Below are 15,172 nucleotides of genomic sequence, written 5' to 3' on the forward strand. Positions count from 1 at the left end.
TTACTGTCATGATAAACAATTACATATAGAATTACCATTTATTTCAAGACCAATGATTTTCCTATTTGATTAAGAAGATAAAACATGATTAGCAGGAGAAATTGCACAATAAGTGAAAATACAGCCATTAAAAGCAATGTTGTAGTAGTAACCACCATTCTTTCTTTTTTTTTATACCATTCACAAGGTCTTATATATTCTAACGAGTCTATTACTTCAATAAACACTACCTTAATTTCATCAACTACAATCTGTAAAATATTGCTCATAGGAATATAGAACACATAATTATCATCAGTCTCACATCCTACTAAGCATTGATTAAAAATATTCTATAGAGAATTATATCAGCAGTATAAGAAATTTGCTTAACCATTTTCGGGAATCAATAAGGATTCATCCTTATGTATTTCTAATTCTTCCATTCTACAGTTCCGTACTGGTACTTGTAAATGCACATGATTCAGGGCGTTCTAGTTCAGTTTTACATATTGCCCAGTTCGTAGCCTGCTCATGGATGATACTTATTCTCATTCAACTATTTTCTCTCACAGTACCTGCATTATGAAATGTTATTCTAGATACAATATATATTATATATTTTTAGAAGCTATTCTGTTTAATTGGAAGACTCTTTTGCATGCTTCACACTATTTTCTCACAGTGCTTGTATTATGAAATGTGATTATAAATATAATACTTTTTATCTTTGTTATAAGTTTTTCTTTTCATTTGAAAGACTATTTTGCATGCTTTACACTAGAAGCAATAGATGCATTAGAGGATTGCTATACACTGCCCATTAGTGCATTACGCACCCATTTTCAGACCAGGAGCAAAACCTACCATGATGAGATACTTAAATGATTTTTCTCATGAAGTTTAGTGATATTAATTCCTTTTACAACTATAAAAAGGGCAGGTATCTACAATAAGTGTACTCTATCTTACCTTTCAAACCTGATACATAATTAATAAAAATAACTATCATCTTCTCCTGCAAGTCGACTTTAAAAAAAATATATACCAATGTTTATAGTTTATACAGATTCAAAATATGAACTAGGAATCTAGGACAACCGCCTAGACTATTGCTTAACATGGAAGAGTCGCAGACAACTAAACTGAAAGTCCACAGAGAAATATAACACATGAGAAAGTAACCCTAGAAGCATCAAATAAGCTAAAAGATACCTTCTCATCAAGTTCAATTTGATCTTTTTCTTCAACTAAGATAACTAAATCTTCTTCAGCCTTTTTGACTTTGTGCAATATACTGGAAGCTTTAAGTTTCTCCTCTCTCAGGGCATGCCACCTCATTTGAATATTTGATAAATCAGAATTGAGGAATTTTTGTTCTTCTCTCAGATTCTCTACGTCAGCACTTAGCGACTCCCTAATAACAAGAAACATAAGAACCTCAAAATTAAAGGGAGTCAAATTTCAGTTTGTAACTAATTTAACATTCATTTTGACAATCATCATCATCAGCAGCAGCATTATCATCATCAGAATGAACAGTTGAAAAAATAGTCTAATGTGCATTATTCTCATAGGACCACTCCCTAAAGATAAGCAACACAAAATGACATGGGATTAAAATGTTTGTATTCTTGGTATACTGTATAGTAGATGTCTAGATCTTATAGAACTTAAATTCAATTTGCTTGTATAACTAATATATTGAACAAATAGTGCAGTCTACTACATGTAAATGGACAACATAAACCAATCTGCAACAGCATTTAAAGACATGGTCATCTAAATAGACTCAGAAATACATTACCTTTTATTTTGCAAAGAATTTATCTGTAACTGAATTTCCTCCATAGATCTGACACCTTGCCCTCGAGAATCTAGCTTATATTCTAGATCTTCAATTTGAGGTTTCAAATTTTCCATTTCCTGCCAAATTCGGTTAATTGTCTCTACTGGTTGAAGTAAAACATCAATAGCATCCTTCTCTGCTTTAACATGAGCCAGAACACCTACAAGCTGCATTTTGAGAATGATAACAACCTTAGAGTGGCAAATATTTTATGATACATTTTGCAATAGCCCAGACAAAGTTGGTAATAGTTTCACATATCAAACAAAAAGGCAGAATTTAACAATTAAAATATCAATTCACAGCTGCAATAAAAACCTGAATGTTCACATTTGCATTTCCGAATTTGGCATATTTCAATACTTAAAATATTAGTTTGAAGAAAGACAACAAAATTCAATCACACTGAGAACATGTATAACTGAGAACCACAAGCATATAACATAGATCATATTAATAACATGAATTTAGCATGACTTGAAACTCAAAATTTTGCTTCTAACCAAATCAGCATACTTTTAGTTGTGGTTAAAGGAATACAGACAGGCTATACTGAAGAGAAGTGTGCAAGGATAAACAATAAAAGCACTAGCTCCAAAAATGCCATATGAAATATGATGTATAGAAACATCTAAATTAACAATAAATAGTAAACAAAAACAGCTGGTGTATGATTGAACAAATTTGTGAAGGTATGATGGGAGAACGATGAATAATCTAAGAAGGCTCGAAGTAACTTACAATAGCTGAGAAAGAAATACGTTATACAAAAGGGGCTACAGGAAAACTCGTAAATTCAAAGTTAAGATGATTCCAGTTGATCAGTAACAAAATCATGCAGACAACCAACAGCAAAATCCAGGCTCTAACCGAATTTTACTAGATTGAAAAGATGAGTTATATTACATCATCAAATGCCTGAGACTTCTGAGTGACATCTTCCATCAGTTCTTCAAGGTTTTTCTCTGCTAAAGGTGTTGTTTCCTTTTTAAGCTTAACATATTCCTCGTAAATCATTCGGAGTTTGTCCAACTGCTGGAAATTTGTATCAGCATTTGAAGACTCAACAGCCAATAGTTTCATGTGCTCAGCAGAGCTTGCACTTTTAACTCTTTGCTGGTATCAAAAAGGCACATCAAAAAATACTTCAGGAACATCAGAAGCACAAATTAATATCTGCCTAGTTCTATATTTTAACCCACTGACCTTCTTAACAAATTCATCCTCTTCATAGGGAGAGAAAGGCCGTTCACAACATGGGCAGATATGATGTGCACGTGCAACTCTTTCGAAAGGATCAAACATTTGGCGCATACCATCGGCAATGTTATATTTGCTGCATGGAGAATCAGAGCCAAACAAAATGCTAATGTCATCCCAGATGAAATATGATACATGAATATCAAAACAATATGCAGTTTAAACCTCTTCTGCACGTCTCTTTTCTCCATAGACTCAAGAAGAACATTAGGAAATGAATCAATATCTCCTGGTGTTTGGAGAAGAGCCTGGAGCTTTGAGACAAGAAACCTCCTCTTTGCTGCATGAGGTTAACATTCAAAGTAATACTCAACAAATTTAGTTAACAATGAGAAAATATTACCAGAAGAAAAACAAGATAATGGCCACCAAGATAATATTTCACAATTCAGAGTGATCTTGTGAATAGTTTGATGCACACACAGTCCAGATCTACATATACAGGAGGAAATTTTTTGTAGTTGCTAGAATTCAATATATCAAATGCAAGAAATATATTCTAAACATTCAAAGTTGATGAAAGTATCTAAGAAGTAACACAACAAACATCCACAAATCCAGAAAAGAAAATTGTTTGACTTTCTGCATGCTGTACTCTGCACAAACTAACATTCTGAAGTTACACCCAAACCTTAAGTATATAGGTAAATGCTAAGCCTAACAAAAGTTCTAATTTACTGCATCCTGGAATTTTGAGCAAACCAAGAAATTAGTTAAATGACAAAGTTACATTGTCCCCTAACATCCCAGATATGAAAATTTCCTCCCTGTTCAATTTTTCAACCATATGGCTAGTAGGCTATTGTATAATGCATGCTTATTGTGTGCATAAACAAAATTTTAACAAACATGAAGGAATATGAGAGATTTTTTTGTCTCTTTGCATGTTAACAGGCCAATTTAATCACTCACTAATCTGATTATTAATCTTCATTCTAGAAATAATCAGATGCATTTCATATTCCAGCAAAATAAGAAAATGGGCGGGAAATGTAAGCTTGACATAAGTATTTCAGATGTTTGGGCATTCGTACTTGGCTGATGATTTAGAGAGTAGCAAAAAGATAAAGAAAAGTTCAATTTTGACTTATCAGATCTTTAGAGAGAAGAGTACTGAAAATCAAATCTGCAAAAACATAAATTATAAATTACCATCCACATCCTTTTGAAGCTTCACAATGTGACTTTTAGAATCCTGTATTTTCATCTGCAATAGTTTCATCTCTTTTTCTGCTTCCATAGTTTTTGAGTTCAAGTCATTATACTCTTTCGTTAGAGACCTTAATTAGAATAAACAAATTTAAGTGGCAACCAAGTGACCAACATAGAAGAACAAAATCAATTAGACCATCAAGTAGAAGATTTTGCTTCATTAAAATGAATAATCGATGAGACAATTAATCACATTGTAGCAAAAGGTGATTACTACTGAATGTCTGCATTAGCAGGAATTTGCCTAATTTTAATTAGATTGCGCTTTAGAGCTCCCTCTACCCTATTTTCAGCTATTTTTGCTACAAGCAACACAAACTAGCCCAAGAAACCACTGAGATCGACACAATGCACAAGCAAAAAAAAATTTGATGATACTGAGAGATATGAATCTGATACAAGTGACACAAAGCTCAAAGTCATAGTGAAGAACAGCTAGAAATGGGATGCACAAAGACCTTCATTAGTTGATTAGGAATGTTGAATCACTTCTCTTCATCCTTCATTGTTAGTAAAAGCTTCAATAGTTCTCCTGCTATGGAATATGATTAAAACATTTTAGACAAGGTCATCCTTCATTTACTTTTAATAAAAAAAACTTTATTTCCATCATTGTTTAGGAATTTTGGGTCACTTCTTTTCATTGTGAAACTTTTCAGTTTGTTAAGCAACATAGTGTTGGTTTCATCAAGTAATAGAAACTCTTCTGCCCATATTTTTACACATACATATTGACGTGTGGAGCCCTTCAAAATTCCCAAGCATATATGGAACTCGTTGGTTCATATTTTGTAGTCATTATAGTTGACAGCTCACAATAAATGAAGTTGCAGACTGCAAGACTGTCATCTCCTTAACATGATTTGTGTTGGACCCCGTGGTTGTTTTGATGTGATCAACCAAGTTAGTTAGGTTCTGTTTGTATTTGATCCCTGTGTCTAAGTGTGCAGGAACTTAGGAGCGCAGGAAGTCGAGCGGAAGACGCAGCTAGCAAGAAGGATGGCACGGGAAGGGAGTCGACAGGCTCGGTGCGTCCGAAGGACGAGAGAGCTGCGGAAGAGTACACCGGTGGGCGAGAAGAAAGTACGCAACGTTCGAGGGACGTAAAGCCAGGACGGAAGCCTGCTCGAGGAGAAGGCCGAAAATTGGGTTCGGATGAGCCCTATTTCGGTTGGCCGAAATCACCCAAGCGATCGGAGCTTTGGAAAAAGCAAAGAAGATGAAGTGAGCTGACCTCACTGCTTGAGGCGCCTTCAACAATGGCGGCGCCTCCAACACTGTTTGAGGCGCCTCCAAGCTGGTCAACCCGACCGTTTGTGTGCCGATAGAGTTTTATCCGGTTGACTTGGATGAAGGCGCCTTGAACCTTGTTGGAGGCGCCTTGGACCCTCGGGATAGACTTTCCAGGAGCTATATAAAGGCCCCTGGAGCTAGGAAATAAACATCAATTCAAACATTCAATTCCTAGCAACTTGTGAACTCGTTTAGTGTGTAAAAAGACTTCTCCGCCTACAGTGAAGATGACATTCTAGTAGAGCTGTTCAACCGCCTTGGATTAACAACCATCTTGGTTGTAACCAAGTTAATTTCTTGTCTCTTATTTTTATTTTGCCTTTACTTTAATAGTTGCTATTTTTTTTGAGTTGAAAATCCGAGGAGGGTATACTTTTATTTTGACAGACAATTCACCCCCCTCTTGTCGGCCCCGCTGCACCAACAATTTGATCACTTCTCTTTCAGATGAGTGTTACAAAAAACAAAAGAAGAAGGGAAAGGAGGGGCAGTCCTCAGAGCTTCTTACCTCATTGGGGCCCACCTTTTGAGCCCATTGTGGGACCCACAAATGAAATTATTGCCTAGACAAAAACTAGGAAGAAAGATTAGGCTCAACTGCAAAATCAATTATCTGATCAGAGTTCAGGAACTGAGTTGAAACCAAGGTTTAAAATTTCGACCTATGCCGATATTTCAGTCCCAGACCGGAACGATACGATTTCGGTATCGTATCGTGCCGATACAGTTTCGGTATTTTTTTATTTATATATAGTAATTATTAGATAAATATATTTATTGTATACAATTTAAAAAAAGTTATATATTGATTTTATATAGGTTCTCCATTATTGAACAATTTAATATTGTTATAAAAAATAATTAAATATAGATTTCTTTAAAAAAACAATTGATGTATAAATAACTTGAATTAAAATTGATACATCATAATATTATAATATGTTACCTTACTAAAAGGAGTGGCATGAATCAAATGGAAGCAATGGTTCTTGTAATATGTTACTTAGATAACCTTTAGGGTGCGTTATGCAGTCCGGAATCGGAAAACCTCAGAAAACTAAGGTTTTTCTTGATTCCGGGGTTAACGAATTTTTTTTACCAAAAATACCCTCCGATAAGAAAAAACATGAAAAAAAAAGAAAAAATAAAAAAAATAAAAAAAATGTTTAAAAAAATTAAAATTTTATTTTTTAAAAAAAATAAAAAATTAAAAAAAATTAAAAAATATATATTTTAAAAATAAAAATTTTAAAAATTCCAAAATTTTAAAAAAAAATTAAAATTTAAAAAAATGAAATTTTTTAAAAAATTTTAAAAATTTTAAAAATAAAAAAAATAAAATTAAAATTAAAAAAATGTATAAAAATAAAAAATATAAATATAAAAAATATAAAAACATTAAAAAATAAAAAAACACATAAAAAAGTAAAAAAATATATAGGAAAAAAAAAGTAAAAAAACATTAAAAAATAAATAAACAAATAATAATAATAATAATAATAATATTATTATTATTATTATTATTATGTATAGTTGGTTTTGTAACTGAGGGTAATACGGTAAAATATTAAACTAGGGTATTCATTAAAACCTTCAAACAAACAAATTTTTGTTGTATTACCTAGGTTGAACCAAACAACATTTGGTTATGTTTTATTCCCCATAACCTTAGTTATATGATTACCAGGTAATCACATAACCAAGGTTATACATGATGACTTGAACCAAACACACCCTTATAGTTCTCCAATGTCCAGATTAAATAATCATAATTATATAAATTAATACAAAATACTATTTTATATATAATAATCATATAAATTAACTATTTATTTATTTATTTAATAATTTAAATAAGATATATATTTAAAATAGTAAAAAAATATAAAATAATTAAAATATATATAAGAATATAAATTTGATTTATTAGAATTTTTATAAAAAATTTTAAATTTTTTTGAATTTTTAAAATAGTAAAAATAATTTCAGAATATTATTTAATAAAATTTATTAATTTTTTTAAAATTTTAAATATATTTTTATATTTTATTGAGATAATTTAATTAGCGTTTATGAAAGTTTCTTTAAAATATCACAATTTCACCTCTCAAACAAAGGTGAAATTGTTTGGCCTATGTTGATGAAATAATTGTAACAGACTTGAGCTAAGTCCCAAGCATATTCGACTCAAAAAACAAATAGCTCATGAGTTTGAAATCAACAATCTAGTGAAGTCAAATTACTTTCTAGGTATTGACTTTGTCTACTCCAAAGAAGGTATCTTTCTTTCTAAAGGAAGGGCAGTAACAGATCTTATTTGCCTTTTGTTATTCATAATGGTAGATTTATACTATTTATTATGATTGCTAATGTTAAAAGAATCTTAGATGGGCTCCTCAGATGCATCTCCATAGTCAAATCACATATATAGCTCATATGCACTATGCAGTTATCTGACTCTGCATACACTTTTTAAAACCTTAATAAGACAGACATATAATGAGTAAAACAGGTAATGTGGAAAAGTTAATAGCCAACCCAAGTGCATTAGTTATCTCCTTTTTGAGATCCTTATCAGAAGGAACTCTTCCTTTCAGCACACCTCTGATTCTTTCCTTGTTATCTTCCAATCTGAAAGAACATGATTACATCATAGAGAATACGCATGACTGATACAGTAAACAATAAATTAAAACAAATAAGAAAGAGGAAAGAACTCACAGTTTTTTCAGTTTCCTCTTGCAACTCTCAAACTCTTCTTTCTTCATATCCAGCTTAACCCTATCCTCTGAGTCACTGGCCAATATATCTTTTTCACGATATAGAGATTTAATCTTTTGGTCCAAACTAAATATTTCTGTGCGCTTTTGACTGATGATGGATTCGTAGTCCTTTTCTCCCAGTAGAACAGTCTTTCTCTCAACCTCAATTTGCTATCAATAAAAAATTCATTAGTGTTTTAAGTTCCACTTATTTCATAAGAAAAAGAATCAGGATTATTGTAGTAAAAATACACAGTGAGTGCATACCAAGTTTCTCTCTCGTTCATCTATGTGAGACAGATTAAGGCTTGACAACTCACGTTCTGCAAGATCTCGTTCATTCTCTTTCTCTTTCATTCGTCTCAAAATGCCTGACTGATAAATGCTTGCAGCAAAGAAATTATTTAATTTCAGCAAGAAAATAAAGACTTCAACAAGATGAAACCATATTCTTCATAACAAACCTTAGCCTCATATTTGGCCTGTTTCTGGCTATCAACTTCACTACAACGAGCATTTGCAGTAACATAACGATCCCACAAAAATTTAAGCTCCATCTCATTTGAATTCTATATAAGCACAAATAGTCTTATGGTCAAAAATAGTTGAATTGAATCTAAATGCATACTTGGACTGCAACAATTAAGGGGAAAAGTTCGATTTTAGATGCAGCAGTACAAGGACCTTAATACCCTGCTATTTGATGATGTTGCAAGAATGCCACAACTTTGCCAAAATCATAGGGCGCATAAGCCTAACTTATAGGTTAGTGCATGCCCAGTATGCGCAGATTATGAACTCATGGGAATCATTATCCACATATCAACTTGAATTGCAATATGCAGCTACACTGGCATTATGGTGTCACTTGCTATCTATTTCAAAAACACAGCTAAGCATGGGTTTTCTTCAGCTCACAAACACCTCTATGAATACTTTCTTCAACATGCGAAGACCACTGAAAGGGCCAAAGTCTCAATTAACATCGATTGAGGAAGAGGCCACAAAATAGCTCCTCCAGTTACCTAGTTGCCTCCTCTTCTTCGAATAAAACTCTAAATAAAAATAAGTGTACTATATAGCATGGTTGAAAATTTTGTTCCATGCCGGTCAGAACGGATGAAATTTACTATTCCGCCCGTGCACCGAAACCGCCACCATTTTAGCGACAATTTCGTCGTGATGTCATCACTTGCACGCGGCAGAGAAATCGCGCACGCAACAATCGCGCGCGCTCGTTGTCGCGCGACAATCGCACGCACAATAGAAGGCGTGTCGCGATTCCATCGCGACCAACGTCGCTGGAGGAGCCACGGGCGCCGGAGGAGCCGTGGGCGTCGGAGGCGTCCCCCACGACTCTCCGACGCTGTGCCACACGCGAAGATCGTGAATTTAGGTTTTACTGTTAAAATCAAATATTTTGATTTAATTAATTCAAATATTTCCTAACTTAAGTGTGATATTTCAAAGAGGCTTTTATAAAGCCTAATTAAATTATCTCATTAAAATACAAATATATTTAAAGAACTTTAAAAAATAATAAATTTTTTAATTAATATTTTGAAAATTAATTTTACTAATTTAAATTTTATTTAAAAATTCTAAAAATTTCTAAAAAAAAATTTTAAAAAAATCTAATAAATCAGATTAATATTTCTGATATTTTTTAATTATTTTATATTTTTTCTGTTTTACAATTTAATTAATTTTCTAATTTTTTATCATTTTAAATATATATTATTTAAATAATAATTAATTTAAATAAATAAATAGTTAATTTATATAATTATTATACATAATGTAGCATTTTTTAATTAATTTTTATATTTATTATATTTATTATAGAAAAAATATAGAATTAATTTAAAATTCAGATCCATGAATATTAAGATATTTAGCTTATTTACTTTTAGAATTCTTATTTTCTGAACATATGAAACATATATTTTTATTTTAGAATGTCTCTACCAATCTGCGTAGGAAATATTATATGTCCTTTATTTAAGAAATTTTGATAAAGGTCTGTCAAGTTTATGACTCCTAATAAAACATTTATAATCTTGTAAGCCTTTGATCATTCTAAATTGAGATAGTTGAATTATTATTATTATTAGAATATTATTTCAAGTTTAAATAAAAAAATATCGAAACCGTATCAGCACAGTACGATATGATACTGAAGCCGTATTATTCCGCCGAAACCTTGGCAAGGGTCGAGATTTTAAACCTTGCTATATAATGCCCCAATTACATAGCAAAGCACATAATATGAAGAGATCTGTTTTATAAAAGCATTAATTTAGAGAATGTGTGTTGACTGCAATAGATAAATATAAACATGTTTTGTCAAAACAGAAGTCACATATGGAACACAAAAGTGATGCACCTTTCTCTCTTGTAATTCCATCTCAACATCTGACAGTCTTGTCTTCATTCGGTTTGTCAGGTTCAGAGCAACATCAATGCTAAAAGGAGCATCAGGAAGTGAACCAAAATTGTACTTTGTGAATATCCTCTGTATTGCCAAATCACGTTCATGCCGTAAAGACATATGAGCCTAAAAAATGTATCAATCTGTAAACTGAAGCGATTAGAAAGAATATGTATGAAGAAAGCTTAAAGTGAATCTTGGTAACATACATCCGCTTCAGCCTGAAGTTTTCCCATCTCACGTGTAGTGTCATTTATTGTTTGCAAAAGCAAGGAACTTTTGGTCTCTTCATCATTCATCTCCCTTTCCAGTTTATTAATTTTAGTTTCAAGCAAAGTGATTCTTTCCTCAAATTTTGATTGCCATTCTTTCAGTTCCTCATCAGTATCTAATTGGACAAATGACAGACATTAGAAGTTTATCATAAAAAAGACCTCAAAGCTGAATAAGCCTGCCAGGCAGTGTATAGCCGTTGAGCAAAATATTAAACCAGATAATTAGTTAGCCCATATAATCAAGAAAAATAAAAAAGGGAGAAAAGAATAACTAAGCATTACTAACTGACCCAAGGACTTCAAATTCGATGATTACCAACCCATATCAGCCGGTATTGTCTTGCCAGTTCAAGGTTTCAACTCATTATGAAATGTATGTAACTAATGTAATATGATCATATAGGAACATGAGAAAAATTATTGAGCATCCATGATTACTACATTTAGTTCAAAGAAATGCACCATTGACCAATAACGGCAGTATCGTTTAAAGAAATGCATCGTTGTTGTGACCAAAACGTCACGGGTTCGAATCCTGGAAAAGAGTCTCTTGCAAAAAACAAGGTAAGGCTGCGTGCAATGGATCCTTCCCTGGGACCCCGCATGGCGGGAGCTTCGTGCACCAGGCTGCCCTTTACCGTTGACCAATAACGGCAATATAGTTTAAATTTAAAATGGTGCCTTTTCTTATTAAACCCAAACAATTACACTTGAATGATCTGTCCCATTCAAAATATATTTTTTTAACATTTATATACCAACAACCCACTTACTGGAACAAGACAAAGTGACTAAAATTTTAAAAGTACCTTTGCCGCTGCAACATTTATACTTTTTATGCATACCGCTTCTGATCAATAATATATGCTAGAATGTTAAAGAGGTATATTGATTCAACAAGCTAAGAGCGTCAAACTAAACATGTGAGTCAATACTTTACAAGGGATCTTTCGGCATTCAGCATACCAACATCCCATATGAGTCAATAAAGTTGCATGCACCTATAGGGAAAAAAAAATCAAACAGTTTATCAAGTTTATATTAATGGATTAATGAACCTTCATTCTCCTCAGCAAGGGCAGCATATTGTGTCTGCTGAAGTTTATATAATGTGCTTCTAGCAGTAGTTTTCATTGAAATTTGATCTTGCAACTTGCGCAATTCCTTCACAGTGGTTTCAGCATGTAGTATATTGTTCTCAACACCTTCAATAGTCCTCTCCAACTCCTTTATTTGAGCTTTCAGGGATTCAGATTTCTCTTGATCTTGAGCAATATTCTCACGAAGCTGCAATTAATGATATAAAACACCATGGAATAAGGATATTGCATCAGCAATATGCTTGAACTGCATGAAAGAATGGGAATATCAATAATTCTCACAATGAAACTGTGCAACTACATCCAGAAAGAAAGTGTCTGTACTCTTAAAACTTATATGGTAACAACAATTTGCCCATTCGGCATCAAATTTGTATGAAATGCTAAGATCAAGTAATTAAGAAGTACCTGGTGAAGAATTTATTCAGTTTCAGGATCAGATGTTCAAATTCAAGTTAGATCATTTTAGGATCTCTTGTGATAATTAGTCTAGTTATCCAAAGAGGATATTCCTCTCTCAGTTGAGCTAGACACAAATTTCTGGTACATAAAAATAAGTGTTCAAATTCAAGGACCATTTTAGGATCTCTTGTGCCAACTAGTTTAGTCATGCAAAAAGGATTTTCTGGTCTTAGTTAAGCTACACTAAGATCTCTGGAACATAAAAATTGAACAATGGCATACTGCACCACTGCAAACAGCATGAGTAGTTCATGGGATCAAAAATGCATCATCTATTTTAGTTCATGTCAAATAATGATTAGCTATTAATCCCTTTAGTTGTATATTTGTATGTGATTTTTTGGTGATCAAGATGACCTCACGAGCTTATTCCATAATCCTGGCTACTACCATATTTGAACATGAGATAAAAGTTTATGCTAATCATCATTCAGAATATTCCAAAAACTATGAGCCAGCACCGAAATGTCATTTCAAGTTCAAACAAAAATGAGAAAATACCAAATTTGGCCATTTAAGACTTTTTCAAACTAAAGATTCAAAATCTGAGATTATAGCTAGTATTTTCTGGAACAGGTTTGCCACTGTAGTCCATGAAATAGAAGCACTTATTTTGTACAATGGAAAGATCACATATATATTCCTTGAGGTATATGATGCAAAAGGAGATAGGATAGTTATAGAACCTTATATGCTGCATCTTTCAGAGTTTGTAAGTTCTCCAACTTCAATTTGTAGGTTTTTATCTCCTGTGCTTGATCCTTGTGAAGTTTCTTTATTGCCTCTAAAGCCTTGGTGTAGCTAGGACGAAATGATAAACAAGGTCAGAGATGTTGTGATACAGCATACAAGGTAACAACATGAATAGAACAGCAGTGCCATGTATCATGAAGCTATAATAATACAGTGAGGTCGAGTGAAAACTCAACTCCATTTCAATTTAAAAAACATAAGTTGGGAAAGATAAAAGGGGGGAAATTATTGACTGGTTTCATATTTAAACCTCTCAACTATTGCAATAGAAATAATTTCATGATTTGGAAATTTAAAAAATTGAAACACCTGGTGGTTGCTACATTTTCTACATTATCTCTTGAGAAGCAAATCAATATCCACTCAGAATTAAATGAGGAAATTAAAAATTAGTTATATGATTAATTTGAAAATTATGTGCCATAAGTTAAATTTTTATGAATTATTCCACAAGGCAGGCACAGTTGAGTAGATGCCTCAACAAGATTCATAGGAAGTTCTTTAATAGGATGTGATCAATGAAAAGCTAACAAAAACATTATCTCTTTCATAATATAGCTCCCAGAGTGAATGGATAAATTAGTCTCTGCATTAGACACAGAATCTCACTCAGCATCAGCAACCTTGAAGCTTAAGAGGCATTTAGATAAGAAGCAGGAAAGTACCGAGTGGCAGAGAATATGTCATCAAACTTCTTTTTAAGAGTCGAAGGATCCTGCAGAGGCCAACTGGACTCGTCCTGGTGTACAAATATCACATTCTCTAGAACCGCCTTGGAGACGCCCATCAATGCTGGGATCTCCCTATCCATATCAGCGCATCGATAGCTAAGGCAGACCTTCTGCGTTATAGCAGGTAAGGAGAGATAAACATGAATAAGGATCGCAAACAACGGGCGTCTGTATGACAGGAGACAGGAGGAACCTCTCCAGTATGAGGATTGATGGTCTGCAGGACGCTCTCGATGGCCTTGAACTCCATCTTGGAGGTCTTCTGGGTGAGCTGGAAGGAGCGGATACAAACAACGTCCTTGGCGGCGGCTGTCTTGAATCGAAGCTTGATCTGCCCCTTGGTCTCAGTCTCGCCCGCCACCTTCACGTCGAGGAATGACAAAAGATATAACAGATGAAGAATGAAGTTGGAAAGAGGGGAACGGACCTTGGGGTCGTGGATGAAGCTGTGTCCGGAGCGGGAGTTGGGGGGCAGCTCGCCGGTGCAGGAGAGCTTGAGGCACTCGATGATGGTGGTCTTGCCGGCCCCATTTGGGCCGACGATGAGGGTGAGCGGCTTGAAGAAGGTGATGACGTGCTTGTTCTCCGGGCTGAAGCTCCGGATGCCCTTGATAAGCATCTTGTCCACCGTACTCATCCTTGCTCTCGCTCTCTTCCCTCTGCTCGCGCCGCCCTACACTCCTCTCGTCGCCGATCAGTTTCCAAAGTCTTGGTCCGCTTCGCTGCTTTCTCGTCCTCCCCCAACGAGGGTTTTGGTTTCGGGGTTCGGCTTAGGTTAGCGAGCGCATTTTTACTGAGGCATAGAAGTTGAGACTCCTGAGAAATTGAGGCGTCGGCCGCTGCACATTGCTCGGACAAACATTTTCGTTTTAAAATAACCAAATCATGCACCACTTGTAAAATAATCTTCCTTCCCTGTTCAGCCTGGGTGCAGGGTAAAATATTCAGGTTATCATTCAAATATTCACGATTCGAATTTTAATTATGATAAATTTATAAAAAAAAATTCTTTTAAATGAGGCATGTAATTAATAGATGTTAGACTTATGAGCTGCCCGCTATGAG

At 33.9% G+C, this 15,172-nt stretch overlaps 1 protein-coding gene across 1 annotated transcript; it reads right to left on the reverse strand.

Moving 5' to 3' along the window:
- Positions 1 to 1,108: 1,108 nt before the first annotated feature.
- LOC122014664 (DNA repair protein RAD50-like) lies at positions 1,109 to 14,966 on the reverse strand. The gene is made up of 17 exons (XM_042571009.1): positions 14,535 to 14,966; positions 14,301 to 14,468; positions 14,042 to 14,217; positions 13,310 to 13,424; positions 12,120 to 12,348; positions 10,996 to 11,174; positions 10,742 to 10,912; positions 8,820 to 8,924; positions 8,623 to 8,730; positions 8,315 to 8,526; positions 8,132 to 8,224; positions 4,241 to 4,368; positions 3,254 to 3,368; positions 3,035 to 3,164; positions 2,735 to 2,944; positions 1,787 to 1,995; positions 1,109 to 1,396 (listed from the first exon to the last, which is right to left on the reverse strand). The coding sequence occupies exons 1-17, from the start codon at positions 14,742 to 14,744 to the stop codon at positions 1,120 to 1,122; spliced, it is 2,835 nt and encodes a 944-aa protein (XP_042426943.1). The 5' UTR covers positions 14,745 to 14,966; the 3' UTR covers positions 1,109 to 1,119.
- Between the last annotated feature and the right edge of the window lie 206 nt (positions 14,967 to 15,172).

Source organism: Zingiber officinale, chromosome 8B (assembly GCF_018446385.1).
Source record: "Zingiber officinale cultivar Zhangliang chromosome 8B, Zo_v1.1, whole genome shotgun sequence".
Classification (NCBI taxonomy): domain Eukaryota; kingdom Viridiplantae; phylum Streptophyta; class Magnoliopsida; order Zingiberales; family Zingiberaceae; genus Zingiber; species Zingiber officinale.

Excerpts from the sequence above, each read along its gene's own strand:
- LOC122014664 (XM_042571009.1), bottom strand. The coding sequence starts at position 14,744 with ATGAGTACGGTGGACAAGATGCTTATCAAGGGCATCCGGAGCTTCAGC. Across the intron at positions 3,165-3,253 it reads AAAAGAGACGTGCAGAAGAG|CAAATATAACATTGCCGATG; the intron begins GTTTAAACTGCA and ends TTCTCCATGCAG. Across the intron at positions 2,945-3,034 it reads AGGATGAATTTGTTAAGAAG|CAAAGAGTTAAAAGTGCAAG; the intron begins GTCAGTGGGTTA and ends TTTTGATACCAG.